The following is a 19,559-nucleotide window of genomic DNA, read 5'->3' as shown; positions in this document are numbered from 1 at the left end:
GTAATACTAGAGCCCGTGTTGCCCGGCTGCCTCGCTCAGCGGCTAAGTCCCACTCAAGGACACCCGCCTATAAGGCGGCGCACACAGCCCAGATGAACGAAGGGGCTACTAGTAGTGTCTCCTCGACGACCATGCAGCGATCGTTGCTAAGTATGGGCCTCCGCAGCAGGCGCCCGCTTCATGCACGCACGCTGACTGCTGTTCATCGGCGATTAAGGCTGGAATTTATACGCCAATACCGCACTATACGTTCGCTGAGAGGTGACAGGTGGCCTTTTCTGATGAATCACGTTTTATGCTCCATTGGACAGATCGCTGTTGGTGTATACGGCGTGAAACGTCTGAAAACTAACACCAACCGAGGGGGGGGGGGGGAGGGTTATGTTCGGGGGAATTTCTTCGTGGTATTCCCTGTGTGGTCTTGCCATTATGGAAGGCACAATGGATCAACACAAATATGCATCAACACTTGGGAACCATGTCCATCTTTATATGCAAGTTGTTTTTCCTTGGCACGATGGTATCTACCAACAGGACAATCCAACACAACTCGCAGTGTACGTGTGTGGTTCGAAGAGCTCCAGAAGGAGTTTACCGTACCCTCCTGGCCACCAAACGCTACAGATTTAAACCCAATCTATGGGGCCGTCCCTATCGGGCTTTTCGCCCCACGGAGCCTGAGTCGAGGTGTGTGTGTGTGTATGTGGTTTGAGGTTTTTGGGCGCTAAACAGCGTGGTCATCAGCGCCCAAACGCATAGAAACAGTAACACATGCGGTGAAGGGACGAAGACGGACAGCGAACAAGGAGAACGGCTAATAGACACAGAGCTGACGTAGTTCCAAATCCTCACATACAGAGGAAAAACAAGAGGAGAAGAAACGCACTGAAAAGGAAAGGAAACACAAGGAAAAGAGAACAGAAATTGAAGTGAAACAAGTAGGTAATCGTGACTGGTGAACCTCTTACCTAAAACCTGGGTGAGCCAGTCACCCAGCAGCACATTAAAATCCTCTCCCTAAAATCCGAGGCAACACATTGGACAGGACACAAAACTGTAAGACCTTAACCACATTCGTTGCGTCGTCTTGCAAAAGAGAGGGCAAATCCGGTGGCAAGGAAACCGCCGCCCTCTGGTCAGAGAATAAAAGACAGTCAAGTAAAATGTGGCGGACAGTAATCTGGACGCCACAAGCACTGCAGATTGGGGGATCCTCCCGCCGGAGTAAAAAACCATGCGTTAATGGACTCTGCCCGATGCGGAGGCGAGTGAGGAGAACCTCATCCCGCCTGCATGATTGGTAGGACGTACTCCATGGCCGCGCGGTGGCCTTGACCAAACGCAGCTTATTTTCACCGACTGCCAGCCACTCCTCTTCCCATTGACGCATAACACGAAAACGCAAAAGGGAGGTAACACCATGGAGGGGGACGGCACATTCAACAACGTGAGGGAGGGAACATGCATCTTAGGCAGCCACATCCGCCAGTTCGTTTCCCCTAATACCCACGTGCCCCGGCACCCAGCAGTAGGAAACCTCCTTCCCCTGCCGTTGCAGGTGCAGTAGGGCATCTTGGATGTTCTGGACGACCGTATCCGCTGGGTACAAGTGTTGCATGGTCGATTAGGTTCCTTTCAGATTACGCTGATACAATAGCTCCCTACTTAGCACTCATATACAACCGCTCGCTCACCGATAGATCTGTACCTACAGATTGGAAAATTGCTCAGGTCGCACCAGTGTTTAAGAAGGGTAGTAGGAGTAATCCATCTAACTACAGACCTATATCATTGACGTCGGTTTGCAGTAGGGTTTTGGAGCATATACTGTATTCAAACATTATAAATCACTTCGAAGGGAACGATCTATTGATACGTAATCAGCATGGTTTCAGAAACTATCGACAGGGGATCTCAAGTTGATTCCGTATTTATAGATTTCCGGAAAGCTTTTGACACTGTTCCTCACAAGCGACTTCTAATCAAGCTGCGGGCCTGTGGGGTATCGTCTCAGTTGTGCGACTGGATGCGTGATTTCCTGTCAGGGAGGTCGCAGTTCGTAGTAACAGACGGCAAATCATCGAGTAAAACTAAAGTGATATCAGGTGTTCCCCATGGAAGCGTCCTGGGACCTGTGCTGTTCCTGATCTATATAAATGACCTGGGTGACCATCTGAGCAGTTCTCTTAGGTTGTTCGCAGATGATGCTGTAATATACCGTCTAGTAAGGTCATCCGAAGACCAGTATCAGTTGCAAAGCGATTTAGAAAAGATTGCTGTATGGTGTGGCAGGTGGCAGTTGACGCTAAATAACGAAAAGTGTGAGGTGATCCACATGAGTTCCAAAAGAAATCCGTTGGAATTCGATTACTCGATAAATAGTACAATTCTCAAGGCTGTCAATTCAACTAAGTACCTGGGTGTTAAAATTACGAACAACTTTAGTTAGAAAGACCACATAGATAATATTGTGGGGAAGGCGAGCCAAAGGTTGCGTTTCATTGGCAGAACACTTAGAAGATGCAACAAGTCCACTAAAGAGACAGCTTACACTACACTCGTTCGTCCTCTGTTAGAATATTGCTGCGCGGTGTGGGATCCTTACCAGGTGGGATTGACGGAGGACATCGAAAGGGTGCAAAGAAGGGCAGCTCGTTTTGTATTATCACGTAGTAGGGGAGAGAGTGTGGCAGATATGATACGCGAATTGGGATGGAAGTCATTACAGCAAAGACGTTTATCTTCGCGGCGAGATCTATTTACGAAATTTCAGTCACCAACTTTCTCTTCCGAATGCGAAAATATTTTGTTGAGCCCAGCCTACATAGGTAGGAATGATCATCAAAATAAAATAAGAGAAATCAGAGCTCTAACAGAAAGGTTTAGGTGTTCGTTTTTCCCTCGCGCTGTTCGGGAGTGGAATGGTAGAGAGATAGTATGATTGTGGTTCGACGAACCCTCTGCCAAGCACTTAAATGTGAATTGCAGAGTAGTCATGTAGATGTAGATGAAGGGCACTCAAGGAGTCAGAACAGATGAGAAACTTAAGACTGGGAACACATCTCATCTGCTCCAATGCCCGCAAGATCGCAAACAATTCGGCATCGTAGATGGTAAACGCCGCAGGAAGCCGTAACTTGACGACTCGATCAGGGAAAACAACAGCACAACCAACAGAGTCCCCCTGTTTAGAGCCATCCGTAAATACTGGTACATGGTCGGGATGCTGGTTTACAATATCGTAAAACAAGGAGATAAAAACAAACGCAGGAGTGCAGCTCCCCCGGTACTCTGACAAGTCTAAAAGGACGCTGGGCCTCTGGAGCAACCAGAGAGACAGGCGGGTAAAACCCTGGAGTTGGGGTGCCACACGCTCCACACAAAGGGACTCAAGCAAATGCTTGGCACCAATCCCAAATGGTCTCTTTGCCCTGGGACGACTGGAAAAGAGACGTTCCATAGGCGGTCGGGCAACGGTAGGGTACGCATGGGAGGTAGGACAGGCAAGGAATTGACACACTCGTCGCACCATGCGGAGTTTCCGCCGTATGGCGAGCGGCGGTTCCCCTGCCTCAGCACACAGGCTGGGGATGGGACTGGTACGGAGGGCACCAGTGGCCAGCCTGATAGCCTCATGGTGTACTGCGTCAAGAATCTTCAGATACGAAGGTCTCGCTGACCCATACACGGTGCATCCATAGTCAAGACGCGACCGGACGAAAGCCCTATAAAACTGCAGCAGACGCGCCCGATCTGCTCCCCAGGACCGATAGCTCAGACACTTCAAAATATTCAGTGCCTTCAGGGCCCGCACCTTGAGGTCTTTAAGGTGCGGCAACCACGACAACTTGGAATCAAAAGTGAGGCCCAGGAACCTCACAGTGTCTCTAAAAGGAAGAATGGTGTCCCTCAGACGCAATTCAGGGGAGGTAAAAAACGTCGAGAACGATTAAAATGAACACACACACATTTGTCTGCAGAAAAGGTAAAACCCGTCTTCGCAGTCCATGCCTCTAATCGCTTTATCGTAAGCTGCAACTGCCGACTAGCAGTGACAAGACCGGAGGAAGAACAGAAAACAGCAAAATCGTCCACAAACAAGGAGCACTGGGCAGGACTCCGGATAGTGGACGTGATACTGTTAATGGCGACGGCAAAGAGGGTGACACTTAGAACGCTTCCCTGAGGAACAGCATTCTCCTGCACGTACAAATCAGATGGCACATTACCAACCCGATATCGAAAGAGGCGGTGGGAAAGAAAGGACCGAATGAAGATGGGGAGATGGCCACGAAAGCCCCACTGATGGAGTTGATTGAGGATAAGGCGGCGCCAAGTAGTGTCATACGCCTTATTAATGTCAAAGAATACACCTAGACAATGCTGGTTACGTAGGAAGGCCTGCTGGATGGCCGCCTCAAGCAGGGTCAAGTTGTCTATAGTTGGAGGAGGAGGGAGGATATTAGTGTTTAACGTCCCGTCGACAACGAGGTCATTAGAGACGGAGCGCAAGCTCGGGTTAGGGAAGGATTGGGAAGGAAATCGGCCGTGCCCTTTCAAAGGAACCATCCCGGCATTTGCCTGAAGCGGTTTAGGGAAATCACGGAAAACCTAAATCAGGATGGCCGGAGACGGGATTGAACCGTCGTCCTCCCGAATGCGAGTCCAGTGTGCTAACCACTGCGCCACCTCGCTCGGTGTCTATAGTTGAACGACACCTCCGAAAGCCACACTGAGAGTGGCTAAGGAGCTGCCTGGTCTCGAGCAGCCAAACCAGGCGACGGTTGACCATGCTTTCCAACGTCTTCCCGACACAGCTCGTCAAAGCAATACTGCGATAACTACTGGGATGCATTCGGTCCTTTCCCGGTTTGAGGAGGGGAATCAAAATCGCCTCCCTCCACGAGTCAGGGAACGTGCTGGATGACCATATCATATTAAAACAATTCAGGAGAACTTCCTTGGATGGCAGCAACAAGTGATGCTGCATGCTGTACAGGATTTGATCATGACCAGGCGCAGTATCATGAGCCACAGACAGCGCCGAATCCAGTCCCCACATTGTGGAGGGGCAGTTGTAGGGTTCAGAATTTGGAGACCGGAAGTCCAAGTGATCCCTCTCGATGACAGTGCGGTAGCGGCAGAAATCTGGATCACAGTTAATAGTGGCTGTAGATTCCGCAAAATGCATGGCCAGTGTCTGGGCAATATCTCTCGGCGCCGTGAGGAGACATCCCTGATGCAGCAATGCCGTGTCAGGTAGGTGGCTGCGTTTCCCGGAAATCCTTCTGATGGCTTCCCATACCTTCGTAGAACTAGTGGAGCGGGAGATGGAGTTCAAGAACGGCTGCCATGACTGTCGTTTGCTCTCTTTAATCACTCGCCGCGCCTTGTCCCTTGCCACCCGAAAGGCCGCAAGATTGTCAGCTGAGGGACGGCACTTGAAGCGGCGCAGAGCTGCACGACGGGCTCGGATGGCTGAGCGGCACTCAGTGGTCCACTAAGGGACAGGACGCCTCTTGGGATGACCTGAGGACCGTGGGATCGACAATTCAGCAGCATGGGAGATCACGGCTGTAACATGGTCGACCCATTCGTGGACGCTGGCACGGTGTTCCAAAACAGCCAGATGGCTGAAATGTGTCCAATCAGCTCTGCAGAGGTGCCACCTGGGCTGCACTGGTAATGCCACAGCCTCATCCAGGAGGCGAATCCAAAGGGGGAAGTGGTCACTAGAATGGAGGTCAGCAGCAACCTCCCACATAGCAGAATCCGAGAGTGCTGTAGAGCAAAAGGAAAGGTCAATAGCTGACGACGACCCAGAAGCAGTACAGAAATGAGTGGGAGCACCGGAGATGAGGATGCACAGTTATTCGGACGTCATGAGGCTTTCCAGAACACGACCCCTGGGGCAAGTAGTTGCAGAGCCCCATAAGACATTATGAGCATTGAAGACCCCCAGAAGGAGAAATTGGCGGGGGAGTTGGCTAATAATGTCTGTGAGAGCCTCAGAGTCTATTGCATCCTGAGGCGGTAAGTAAACGGAACAGATTATGAGTCTCTGCCCAACAAGAAGGTCAACTGCAACTGCTGGCAAGTCCGTAACGAGAGGGAGCTCAGATGAGTGGTGCATGTCACGGACAAAAACCGCAAAACCACCCTTTGCCCTTTCCCCCATCAGATCATCTTTTTGATACACGGTATAGCTCTGTAAAGAAGGAGCATCAGTGGCCCGAAAATGTGTCTCTTGGAGACATAAACACAAGGGGCGCTCTCGTAGAAGGAGTTGTAATTCGGCCACATGCGTCCTGAACCCGTTCAGGTTCCACTGTAATATGGGAGCCAGTGATCAGGGTGGCTGAATTTTCACCCTGCCTCTGTGCTTTGGAGGAGAGCCCGTACTGGCCGGAGATTTATTCCTGGGGCGAGAATATCGCCCCCGGTCGACATCAATGTCCATCAGCTCCGATTGCGACCCAAGGGAGATGTCAGACAGTACGATGACATCGTCATCGGACTGACCCTGACTAGTCTCCTCAGGTGGCAAAACCTTCACCTTCGGCGTCTTTGACTTGGGGGGCTTAGAATGCAGAACCTTGTCAACAGTTGGAGCTTTTCTCGCCTGGGCAGAAGGCGCCATATGGGGAGGGGCAGGAAGTACCCCAATGTCAGCAACCACGGCCTTGTCCGACGTTGTGGGGAGAGCTGCAGGTTGCAAAACAACCGCAGCAGCACAAGTGCACTGGCAAACGCAGGTATTAGTGCTGACACTAGCAACCTCCGTTCGTGTAGCAACAGTGGCCTACTGTACCGGTTTCTGCAGAGCGGAAGCGAAAGATGTTGTAAACACAGGAGGCTGCATGACCTTAAAGAGCTTCTTGGCCTCACCATAGGGGATGCGCTTGGATGTTTGGATCTCCTGTACCTTCCGTTCCTCTAGATGGGGCAGACCCGGCTCCAGACAGGGTGACTCCCAGAGCAATTCACGCACTTCACAGGTGATGAACAATCGGCTCCTTCATGGGCACGCTGACCACATTTACCACAAGTGGCTATCTCATTGCACCCCAACGTAGTATGCCCAAAGCGCTGACATTTAAAACAGCGCATTCGGTTGGGGAAATATGGCCGTACTGGCAAATGTAAGAAACCCGCTTTAACATGCTCTGGGGGTATCGGGCAATTGAACGTGAGAATAAACGAGTCGGATTTGACTAGGTCCCCATCGACTCGTTTCATAATATGCTGAACGTCAACAATACCTTCGTCAGCCCACTCAGATTTCAACTCGTCTTTGAGGATATCCACCAAGTACCTACATGTCACAACACCCTTACCGTAGTTCAAAGTGGAGTGGAGCTCGGTCTCGATAGCGTACTCTCCGAGACAGGTTGCTTTCCGAAGAGAAGTGACTTGACGGGAACTAGAAGTCTCAACTAACAGAGTCCCATTGCGCAGTCGCTTCACAGGTTTCAGTGTTCCTGCAATTCCCTCAAGACCCTTGTGGATGTAAAAGGGAGAAACCCTCTCAAAACTACGCTCCTTCCGTTTGACAATCAAAACCACATTCTGGTTATCAGCATGTGCTCTGTTACGACAGTCTGATAAATCTCTAGTAACACCAGGCGCTAGAGGACTCGCAGCACGAAGTCGCTTTTTCGATGGGGTGTGTTTTCCTACCAGTGGCCCACCCAATCCACTGGTAGGGGAAATGTAGAGGTCGAAGGGTCTATTGCGGTCCCACGAGCAGCTAGGGAACTAAAGGTCCGCTCAGATAGAGCCCCGCGTGCCGAGTAAGCCTTATACAACTGGGGTGCGGCAGGTGCCCCAGAGGTTGCCCGTTTGCGACTGTTCCACCCCAACAGCCATGCATCTTATAGGCGCGCAGCACACCGTAAGATTGAGGGGTTTTTATAGAGGTTTACCTTCCTCGCAATCCAGGCGGTCAAGCCAAGATTACCATTCCCCGCTGCACACAACATTCCACCGCCGCGCCATACGGTGGTCGCTGAAGCATGTCCGGGGGTTACGGTGACAGGAGACTGGCGAAGCTGACCAGTTCCCAGCTCAGGAACCCCGGGGTAGCCAAGCCCGAACCCAACAAATGAATGCTGAGCCCCTGGGGGCCCCTGAGTCGAGAAATCTAGAGTAACTGACAGCGGCAGTAAAGTCGGCATCGTTCTAGATCCCTATCGGTACCTTCCAGAACCTCAGTGAATATCTTCCTACACGTCTCGCGCTGCAAAAGGTGGCTTTTCAGGCTTTCGGACAGATGATCACATTAATGTGACTGGACGGTGTGTTATGCCTATAGAAGACGGATGAAAGCATGGAACGTATTTTGGGTAAATAAAAATGTACAAAAAGTGACTAGTTGCTGTTTGACTTAAGAAATTCAAGTAAACCGCGTGAAATACCAACCTGTAAAGGCATATACAATTATGTGTTTTCGGATTTTCCTAATTTTTCAGATTTCATTTTTAATAGGCGTGCATCCAGGGAAAGTTATTTATAGGATGCCACTCTCTCATCTCACAATGATAAGTAGGCAGTTGATTAAAAGTTGTCGCAACAATTGCCTAGTTCATGAAGAGTCTGGCAACTAGCAGGCTATTTGCACGCAGGAAAATGTTGTTAGCACGACCCTTACTATTAGGTCGGTGCATAAGTTCGCAGCGTTTTCCTATAAGTTTAATAACCACAACAGATATATATATAACAGAGACTTTAGTCAATAACAGTGAACTTTCCTTCACTATTTACATCAGTCCGCCAATGATGGGGTAAGTTTTCGATTCCACGACTGTAGAAATCACATGGGTTTGAGGTGAAGAACTCATTGAGCCATGTTCGGAGCGCATTTTCATCCGGAAAGGAAGTTCCTTGAAGGATGTTCGCAAGAGAGCGGGAAAGGTGAAAATCTGAGGGCGCAAGATCAGTAGAACAGGAGGGTATGCAACGATTTCCCAAGCCAACTCCTGTACAGTGCCTTTTGTCAGTGTAGCGGCCGGGCGTTATAGCAGGGTAGCATCACTTCACGAAGTCTTTCTGGTTGTTGGTCTTGGACAGCGTCTCAGTCGTTGACAATACGTGTCACCAATGATGGTTACCCCTCTTCCGACAGAAGCATAACATTATCTTTTGTGGATGCGTGCAGGTATTTGTACGAGAAGTTGATGCTTTGTTTGGGCTCAGCCATTCCGTTCTTTTCCGTGTGTTAGCATAAGGGCAACATTTCTCATCGCCAGGAACGATAGATGATAGGAATGGTCAGTGTTGTTCTCGAGCCAATTGATGACGAGCAAGCATAGATGCACATATGCTCACCTGCTGATTTTAGTGATTTTGGCTCAGAGCATGCAGTACACATACACCCAATATTTGAACTTTCCCAATTGTATGCAAATGTCGTACGATGGTGGAATAGTCACAGTTCATCACATTTGCCAATTCTCGAGTTCACTGACGTGGATAATTGTGAATTAATGTGTTTAAACGATCTTCTTCAAACCTCGAAGGTCTTGCTATATGAGGAGAGTCTCTAACGTCAAAACTATCCTCCTTAAAACGAGGAAACAATTTTCTTGCTATGCTTTGTCCAGTAACATTATCCCCATACGCGGCGCAAATATTCCTGGCTGCCTCCGCTGCTGTCACCCAACTATTGAACTCAAAGAATATGTCGGAGTTGTGCCAATTTCTCTACTTGGCACTCCATTTTCTGGCCTCCACAGCTCCACTCACTGTCTCCAGATGGCAAAATGACCATGTGTAAACAGCAGCGGTGAACTATTGATAAAAAATGACGGCCGATAAATACACTGATAGCACGGTATAGTGATAATTATTACTTATGGACCGTCTGACAGCAGCTGAATAAGACACAATTTTAGTGCCATACGAGTTTCGCCTTTATTTTCTGCAAGGCATCATCAGTGGCCTGGAATATGTACATATATTTGCTGTTTAATTTACATTTTTGTCACTGTACCTATAGGTAATAAACAGTTCTGGTGGTTGGTATTTCCTATTAAATGGTAATGTTTTGAACTGTACTTACAGGTTGCGTCGACAATTTCTTACATATTACGCTCCTGTTGCATTTTTGGTGTTGTTCTTCTTCTTATGAATGCCAATTTGCGTTTTTTTTTCTCCCATTCCACAGCACTACTAACTGAACGCTTGTTTCAATGCAATGTTTTAGTTTCTGTTGCCGACTGTCAACTGTTTTTGCCAAAGATCGAATGTTACTGCCAAACTTTCGAGTGTAATCATTGAAATATCTGTGATCTGTTCGTGTATGCATTTGTGTGTGCGTTCGTGTATGTGTGCGTATGTGTGTGTGTGTGTGTGTGTTATATATATATATATATATATATATATATATATAAAATTCTTTCTTTAATCAATGTACCGTAATATTACACGCAACTGAGGAAGACAGGACTACAAAAGTTGAAGATGAGACTGATAGCAATTGGAATACCAACACGCAAAACAAAAACTCCACGAACTCGTGAACGCTGCAAGGCTCGTGACTGCGCACACCCCACTCGCTGCCGCATTCCTGCTGCCGGTACTCACGTTGTCGAGCGCCTGCTCGTCGGCGCCGGCGGCGACGAGGCGACCGTACATGGCGCCGCCGTCGCGCAGCGCGGCCGCGTAGTGCAGCGGCTGCCGGCCCTCGTGATCGGCGCTGCTGACCGCCGTGGGCAGCCGCTCCAGCACGTCGTCCACGATGCGCTCGTGGCCCAGGCCCGCCGCCTGCAAAGCACACAACAGCTCCGTTCGAGCAACGTAAAGAGCAATTTGGGACGTGAACCTTCCCAGAAAGAGAGATGTTTTCAGTTAGAGTGTATGACAAAAGAAGATGAATGGCGCTGACCTGACCCCAGCTGCGCAATCCCGGGTTCGATAAGTCTGTGCTGGCGTAAGCTGTCGTCAGCACACCGGTCGTCAAAGATGATGCGTGAAGATCGATAAGCAGGCGTTCGATCAAGCGAGCCTATCACGAGAGAGGCCAGAGACACACCGACAAACAACACACCGCCAACGACCTCTTAACTGCATGTACACTACTGGCCATTAAAATTGCTACACCACGAAGATGACGTGCTACAGAAGCGAAATTTAACCGACAGAAAGAAGATGTTGTGATATGCAAATGATTAGCTTTTCAGAGCATTCACACAAGGTTGGCGCCGGTGGCGACACCTACAACGTGCTGACATGAGGAAAGTTTCCAAACGATTTCTCACACACAAACAGCAGTTGACCGGCGTTGCCTGGTGAAACGTTGTTGGTTCAAATGGCTCTGAGCACTATGGGACTCAACTGCTGTGGTCATTAGTCCCCTAGAACTTAGAACTACTTAAACCTAACTAACCTAAGGACATCACACACATCCATGCCCGAGGCAGGATTCGAACCTGCGACCGTAGCAGTCGCACGGTTCCTGACTGCGCGCCTAGAACCGCGAGACCACCGCGGCCGGCGGTGAAACGTTGTCCTGATGCCTCGTGTAAGAAGGAGAAATGCGTACCACCACGTTTCCGACCTTGAAAAAGGTCGGATTGTAGCCTATCGCGATTGCGGATTATCGTATCGCGACATTGCTGCTCGCGTTGGTCGAGATCCAGCGACTGTTAGCAGAATATGTAATCGGTGGGTTCTGGAGGGTAATACGGAACGCCGTGCTTGATCCCAACGGCCTCCTATCACTAGCAGTCGAGATGACAGGCATCTTATCCACATGGCTGTAACGGATCGTGCAGCCACGTCTCGATCCCTGAGTCAACAGATGGGGATGTTTGCAAGACAACAACCGTCTGCACGAACAGTTCGACGACGTTTGCAGCAGCCTTTACTATCAGCTCGGAGGCCATGGCTGCAGTTACCCTTGATGCGGCATCACAGACAGGAGCGCCTGCGATGGTGTACTCGACGACGAACCTGGGTGCACGAATGACAAAACGACATTTTTTCGGATGAATCCAGGTTTTGTTTACAGCATCATGATGGTCGCATCCGTGTTTGGTGACATCGCGGTGCACGCACATTGGAAGCATGTAATCGTCATCGCCATACTGGCGAATCACCCGGCGTGATGGTATGGGGTGCCATTGGTTACACGTCTCGGTCACCTCTTGTTCGCATTGACGGCACTTTGAACAGTGGACGTTACATTTCTGATGTGTTACGACCCGCGACTCTACCCTTCTTTCGATCCCTGCGAAACCCTACATTTCCGCAGGATAATGCACGACCACATGTTGCAGGTCCTGTACGGGCCTTTCTGGATACAGAAAATGTTCGACTTCTGCCTTGGCCAGCACATTCTCCAGATCTCTCACCAATTGAAAACGTCTGGTCAATGGTGGCCGAGCAACTGGCTTGTCACAATACGCCAGTCACTACTCTTGATGAACTGTGGTATCGTGTTGAAGCTGCATGGGCAGCTGTACCTGTACACGCCATCCAAGCTCTGTTTGACTCAATGCCCAGGCGTATGACCGTTATTACGGCCAGAGGTGGTTGTTCTGGGTACTGATTTCTCAGGATCTATGCACCCAAATTGCGTGAAAATGTAATCATATGTCAGTTCTATTATAGTATATTTGTCCAATGAAACCCGTTTACTATCTGCATTTTTTCCTGGTGCAGCAATTTTAATGGCCAGTAGTGTATTTAGACAGCCGCTGCTGACCGAAGGAACTCACTGTCTCTGATTTCAACACAGTAACATTCACTGTCCTAGTGTGATATTTGTAAGTGGCAGACAAACTACATTGTCCATGCATTCGAATTTCCTGTCAGTTGTGACCAGTGAGATGCTTGCTAGATTTAGAAAGGCGTGGTGAGCCTAACTGTTCGTATATGGCACGATTAAGCAAAGTTACTGAGTCACCTCTATCTAACTGAAAATTCACACGACGGCCAACAATTCGTAACAAAACAAATAGTTTGTTAGAATGCCCTTGCACAGCACTAGGGCGAGAGTTAAGGACAACCTTAACCTTGCTTTTGTCAGTCCACTCGCGGAGTGGGTGTAGTTCATTGCAGGTTATGATAAATGTGCTGGCGTAAGCTGTCGCCAGCCCACCGATCGGCAAAGATGAAGCGCGAAGATCAATAAGTAGGTGCTGGATCAAGTGTGCCTATCACGCTGAGGCCAGAGACACACTGACAAGCAACACGCCGCCAACGCGGAAGATCTCACTAACTCACACTCCAGTTTGGCGTCTGTCAATACTATCGCAGAGCGTGTCACAGGCTGCAACGGTACATAGCGTCCAGATTACTGGCTACAGCAAGTTTACCGATATTCTCTGCAAGAGGAGTACTACTGATGAGCTTGAACCACAAAAATGGACTCTATTCAAGTTAAGTAGCAGCTTCATCTAAGTAAAGAATGGTATTAATTCATGTATGCATTCATGTTGTAGAAAGAGGATACAGGCCACCCATAACAACATCCTCACCTCTGCTTCCTTATGGTACAAGGGTACTACAGTGGCTACGAGGATTCTACAGTGCCAACGAGGTTTCTGCAGTGTCGACGAGGACTCTACAAGATCCATTGCCGCTGGAGCGCCCTGGAGAGAAAAGTGAGGCCCATCAAGCTTGGGTAGCCCTACCAGCAGCTACGCTAAAGCCAGCACAGCCATCAGCTTCAGTCTCTCTCTTTCCAAGCATTTATCCCGACTTGTGGGATCTGATGGTTAGTTGGATGCGGCACGTTAATTTTTGGGGTGGCCAGATGCCCTTCCTGTCGCCACCCCATACCCCCCGGGAAGGAATTGGTGTACCCGAACTGTCTGCGCCCTGTGTAATCCATAGAATAGTGCAAATGTCTTCAAATGTCTGCGAGTCGTGTAACTGAGGTGGAACGTGGAGACCAGTCTGGTATTCACCTAGTGGGAAGTGGAAAACCGCCTAAAAACCACATCTAGGACGGCTGGCACACCGGCCCTCGGCATTAATCCTCTGGGCGGATTCCATCCGGTGCCGGCGCGCCTACCCGAGTCCAGGAAGCAGCGCGCTAGCGCTCTTGGCTACCCTGGGAGGTCAAGCCATCAGCTTCACTGAGGCGCACAAAACCTCCCTCCCGGCTTTCAAGGTGCCTACGATAAGCAATATGCCTTGTTGTGAGAGCCAAAACTGTAGAGTGCAAGCACTCACAGAGGTGCATGTTACCGAAATATCACTTTCATGCTTACAAAACATTAAGAGGAAATTCGTTATAGAAGGATGGGGCGACTGGTAAAAGGCGATTTGGGGGAAGAAGGCTTCGCATTTAAATCGCAGTGCAGTCGCACTACATGCGACTTGGCTTTGTAATCCACATTTCTCAACAAACAATATCAAAATTAAAAGAGATGTTCATTATTATTTAATTATTTTTGATGCACTGAAGATGCAATATAATTTTTAAATAATATCTTTGCTGGCATATGGACATATGCAGACAGTTTCATAGATTGTAGCACCCAGGTTACTTCGTAATCGTTCAGTTTCGTAATTGAAAAAATGTCCTTCACAAGCATATGTTGCTAAAAATATTGTAGCGCTCTTGTAACTTATACCTGATGAAAGCAATGTAGACGTCCTGGGAAGTTTTAACCTTAAAAGGATGTTTCTTCAAAACAGGACCTTGCAGACCAATCAGTTACAGTTGCATAGCGGCGCTTTCAGCTGAAACGGCAAACGGTCTCGGTAAAAGCTAACAAACAGATGTAAGATTGGTGCTGTTCTCAAAAAATTTAGGAAATTATCCTTGTAAGTCTTTCAAGGCCAGAATGAATTCTTCAAACCTCACGTTTTCTTTGACGCCAGTGAGTTAGGGAACTGGGTTGTGTTTGTCAGAATGTGCCCCTTCTACAACACGAGTTTCTTTTTACCGTACATCCGCATGAAATCAGAAAGAAGTTGTTTCAAAAAAATGTTGAAATGTGTGAGAAATCTTATGGGACTTAACTGCTAAGGTCATCAGTCCCTAAGCTTACACACTACTTAACCTAAATTATCCTAAGGACAAACACACACACCCATACCGGAGGGAGGACTCGAACCTCCGCCGGGATAAAGAAGTTGTTTGTCGTCTTGTAATGTATTACTGTGGGCAGTATGTAGTCAAGTCCGCTTAAAATGCGAGGTCTGCAGTCCATTGCGGGTGTTCTAATTTTCGTTCCTGCACCTCTTTTTCCTTTAGAAATTCAACAATGGCGAATTTTAAATCGAAAATCGTTCCACATAAGCACTTGACTTAACCGAAGTACTTCTCCGTATATATAAAGTCTCCATATCCTTCGTTCAGTTGCATCGAAAACTGTTGCGATTGACAGTGGAATAATGCGCGGAACTTCGTAAATTTTACTATTCGTACTACCAATTTCTTCACTGCCCCATGCCTGCAAATTCAGCGCACATTGTTAATGTACAGAGCAATGAATCCAGTCTGTCGATCGTTTTAAATTTTTGCTCTTTCATTCTCAACTAAATCTTTAAATTCTTTCTGCAAGGTATTCTAACGTCGTTTCACAGCTCATTTGCAGTACCCGTCGCTTAGGCGAGTGAATAATATACACTCCTGGAAATTGAAATAAGGACACCGTGAATTCAAAGTCCCAGGAAGGGGAAACTTTATTGACACATTCCTGGGGTCTGATACATCACATGATCACACTGACAGAACCACAGGCACATAGACACAGGCAACAGAGCATGCACAATGTCGGCACTAGTACAGTGTATATCCACCTTTCGCAGCAATGCAGGCTGCTATTCTCCCATGGAGACGATCGTAGAGATGCTGGATGTAGTCCTGTGGAACGGCTTGCCATGCCATTTCCACCTGGCGCCTCAGTTGGACCAGCGTTCGTGCTGGACGTGCAGACCGCGTGAGACGACGCTTCATCCAGTCCCAAACATACTCAATGGGGGACAGATCCGGAGATCTTGCTGGCCAGGGTAGTTGACTTACACCTTCTAGAGCACGTTGGGTGGCACGGGATACATGCGGACGTGCATTGTCCTGTTGGAACAGCAAGTTCCCTTGCCGGTCTAGGAATGGTAGAACGATGGGTTCGATGACGGTTTGGATGTACCGTGCACTATTCAGTGTCCCCTCGACGATCACCAGTGGTGTACGGCCAGTGTAGGAGATCGCTCCCCACACCATGATGCCGGGTGTTGGCCCTGTGTGCCTCGGTCGTATGCAGTCCTGATTGTGGCGCTCACCTGCACGGCGCCAAACACGCATACGACCATCATTGGCACCAAGTCAGAAGCGACTCTCATCGCTGAAGACGACACGTCTCCATTCGTCCCTCCATTCACGCCTGTCGCGACACCACTGGAGGCGGGCTGCACGATGTTGGGGCGTGAGCGGAAGACGGCCTAACGGTGTGCGGGACCGTAGCCCAGCTTCATGGAGACGGTTGCGAATGGTCCTCGCCGATACCCCAGGAGCAACAGTGTCCCTAATTTGCTGGGAAGTGGCGGTGCGGTCCCCTACGGCACTGCGTAGGATCCTACGGCCTTGGCGTGCATCCGTGCGTCGCTGCGGTCCGGTCCCAGGTCGACGGGCACGTGCACCTTCCGCCGACCACTGGCGACAACATCGATGTACTGTGGAGACCTCACGCCCCACGTGTTGAGCAATTCGGCGGTACGTCCACCCGGCCTCCCGCATGCCCACTATACGCCCTCGCTCAAAGTCCGTCAACTGCACATACGGTTCACGTCCACGCTGTCGCGGCATGCTGCCAGTGTTAAAGACTGCGATGGAGCTCCGTATGCCACGGCAAACTGGCTGACACTGACGGCGGCGGTGCACAAATGCTGCGCAGCTAGCGCCATTCGACGGCCAACACCGCGGTTCCTGGTGTGTCCGCTGTGCCGTGCGTGTGATCATTGCTTGTACAGCCCTCTCGCAGTGTCCGGAGCAAGTATGGTGGGTCTGACACACCGGTGTCAATGTGTTCTTTTTTCCATTTCCAGGAGTGTATATTGAGACTTCTCGTATCTATTTTGTCATTACCATTCATTTTTAAAGGCTTGTGACGATACGATGTGGACCTTCACATTCACAATGAAACACAGAAATTGCATCGGTATTGAATATAAAAGCCACAATGCCGACTTATATCCATGGGGAGCAACGCTTTAAACTGTCTGTGTTGGAACCCATCCTGCGAGACCAGTATTAGATTCCGATGCACCTCGGGAGGTTTACTGTAACCAATGGATCTTTGCATTGACAATGAAACACAGAAATTGCATCGCGGTTGAATACAAAAGGCACAATGACGACTTATGTCCAGGGGAGTATCGACTGAAACAGTGTGTTTGAAACGCTCCTGGGAGACCAGTATTAGATTCCGATACACCACTGAAGGTTTACTGTAACACTTGGACCTTTACATTGACGGTGAAACACAGAAATTGCATCGGGATTGAATATAAAAAGCACTATGCCGACTTCTGTCCAGGGGAGTAACGCTTCATACAGTCTGTGTTTGAAACTTTCCTGGGAGACCAGTATCAGATTCCGATGCACCACGGAGTGCGAGTGAATAATATATATCGAGATTTCTCATATCTATTTTGTCATTACCATTCATTTTTAAAGGCTTGTGACGATAAACCGCTAGGCTGCCTCTTTTTGTGCAACCAGGAACTTTACATATGAACGTCCTTCATACCACGTACAAATAGCTAACACCACGATTTTGCCGAAATGAAGAAAGTTGTGCTGACACAAAAATGCAGCACTGCTATTCTAAATGAAATGTCGCGATTTTCCGAATACAGTCTTGGCCCCCCACCCAACCCGCACACCCCGCAGGTGTGGAGTCTGCCACGCCTTGGCCGACCCCGTTGTAGAAAATAGATTTAGTAAAGCATCTGCAGATTTAGATAAGGCTTTTCACAATGCTGATCGACTACATTCTTTGAAATTTTGAAGGTAACACAAATCAAATACGGTGAGAAAAGGGTATCTACAACTGGTAGAGACACCAGACAACAGTTATAAGAGTCCAAGTGCATGAAAAGAAGCAGTAGTTGAGAAGCTATAGTTTGCACGCTAAACAAGCAGTAAAGGAAACCAAGGAGAAATATGGAATGGAATTAACGATCAGTGAGAAGAAATTTTAAAAAAAGGAAAAACGAAAACTGGAAGTTTGCCGATGACATTGTAATTCTGTCAAAGAGGGTAAAAGAGCTGGCAGAACAATTAGCGTCGACAGTAGTGAAACAATGGTAATGGAATGTGGTAGACTATAATCAGGCAATGCTCAGGGAATTAAATTAGAAAATCAGAAACTAAAAATAGCAGATGCGTCACCACCCTGCTACTCGGTTCCTCGGTTAAGATAATTGAAAACAGGCTCTTCTATAGCAAAGACGCATAGAAACTTTACAAGATCGTGATGCTTGGAACCAAATCAGGGCTTTATGGAGAGGGAAAGTAAGACATGAACCCTTATAAATCACGAGAGGAGATAACTGGAAGTACCTGAAAAGTGATGCTTTCGAACAATGATAACAATTAAGTGGACAGGTAAAGCATGAAATAAAGACATAGAAAAATAACAGCTGAGGTGAAGTCTGTGAAGACAGCACAGGTTACTTGGATATATGCTACGGCATCCAGAAGTAGTTGGCTTACCGCTGGGAGGAGCAGAAGAGAGAAAAAAATAGTAAGGGCATAAGAAAAACCACTCCGTTTACAGGTCACAAGTGGTCCATCGGGACCATCCGACCACCGTGTCATCCTCAGAGGGGGATGCGGATAGGGGGGGGGGGGGGGGGAAGGCCATGGGGTCAGTACACCGCTCTCCCGGTCGTTATAATGGTATTCTTGACCGAAGCTGCTACTATTCGGTCGAGTAGCTCCTCAATTGGCATCACGAGGCTGAGTGCACCCCGAAAAGTCACAACAGCGCATGGCGGCCTGGATGGTCACCCATCCAAGTGCCGACCACGCCCGACAGCGCTTAATTTCGGTGATCTCACGGAAACCGGTGTAGCCACTGCGGCAAGGCCGTTGCCAGTAAGGGCATAAAGAGACTGGAATATGTGAAACATACTGTACAGGTTGTTGGGTGGAAGGAAACCTGAAACTACTCGAAAAACTGGTGACAAAAAGAAATCCAGAGAATGGCCAAACAAAACTACCCCATAACTATACAATATGTCGACTGCTTTGAAGTAAACCATGCTACATGACCGAAAACAATGTATCAAGAAAACGATTGGTTTCATCTGCATCTTGGAATCCTCGTCTGCGTTTTACTCCGCTGACGACGGCGGAAAACCTTTCTTGCGGTTTTCCGAGGAACTGCCCATGAAATAATGGTGACTCCATAAGTCCCATCAAGCCTACCGTAGACCACATCAAATGTAAAAAGAACCAAATGATTTGCTACTTTTGCCTAAGCGTGTAATATTCATACTTTCTGACCCGATACTGTATATTAGTGATACTAAGATGATCCTTCGGTATACAAATGGTCCCTAGCCCATGATCTATCCAAAACACCCGGATCGATTCT

At 48.5% G+C, this 19,559-nt stretch overlaps 1 protein-coding gene across 1 annotated transcript in view; it reads right to left on the bottom strand.

Annotated features, from left to right (window-relative positions):
• The window catches only part of LOC126252289 (uncharacterized), a 485,958-nt gene that overhangs the window by 192,368 nt on the left and 274,031 nt on the right, over window positions 1–19,559 (bottom strand). The window contains exon 8 of the mRNA XM_049953169.1: window positions 10,585–10,764. Within this exon, the coding sequence (XP_049809126.1) occupies window positions 10,585–10,764 (180 nt within the window). The remainder of the gene's footprint in view (window positions 1–10,584; window positions 10,765–19,559) is intronic.

The sequence above is a fragment of the Schistocerca nitens genome, chromosome 4 (genome assembly GCF_023898315.1).
Source record: "Schistocerca nitens isolate TAMUIC-IGC-003100 chromosome 4, iqSchNite1.1, whole genome shotgun sequence".
NCBI classification, from domain to species: Eukaryota; Metazoa; Arthropoda; class Insecta; order Orthoptera; family Acrididae; genus Schistocerca; species Schistocerca nitens.
The sequence above is the reverse complement of the archived record's forward strand: the minus strand, read 5'-3'. Positions and strand labels throughout refer to the sequence as shown.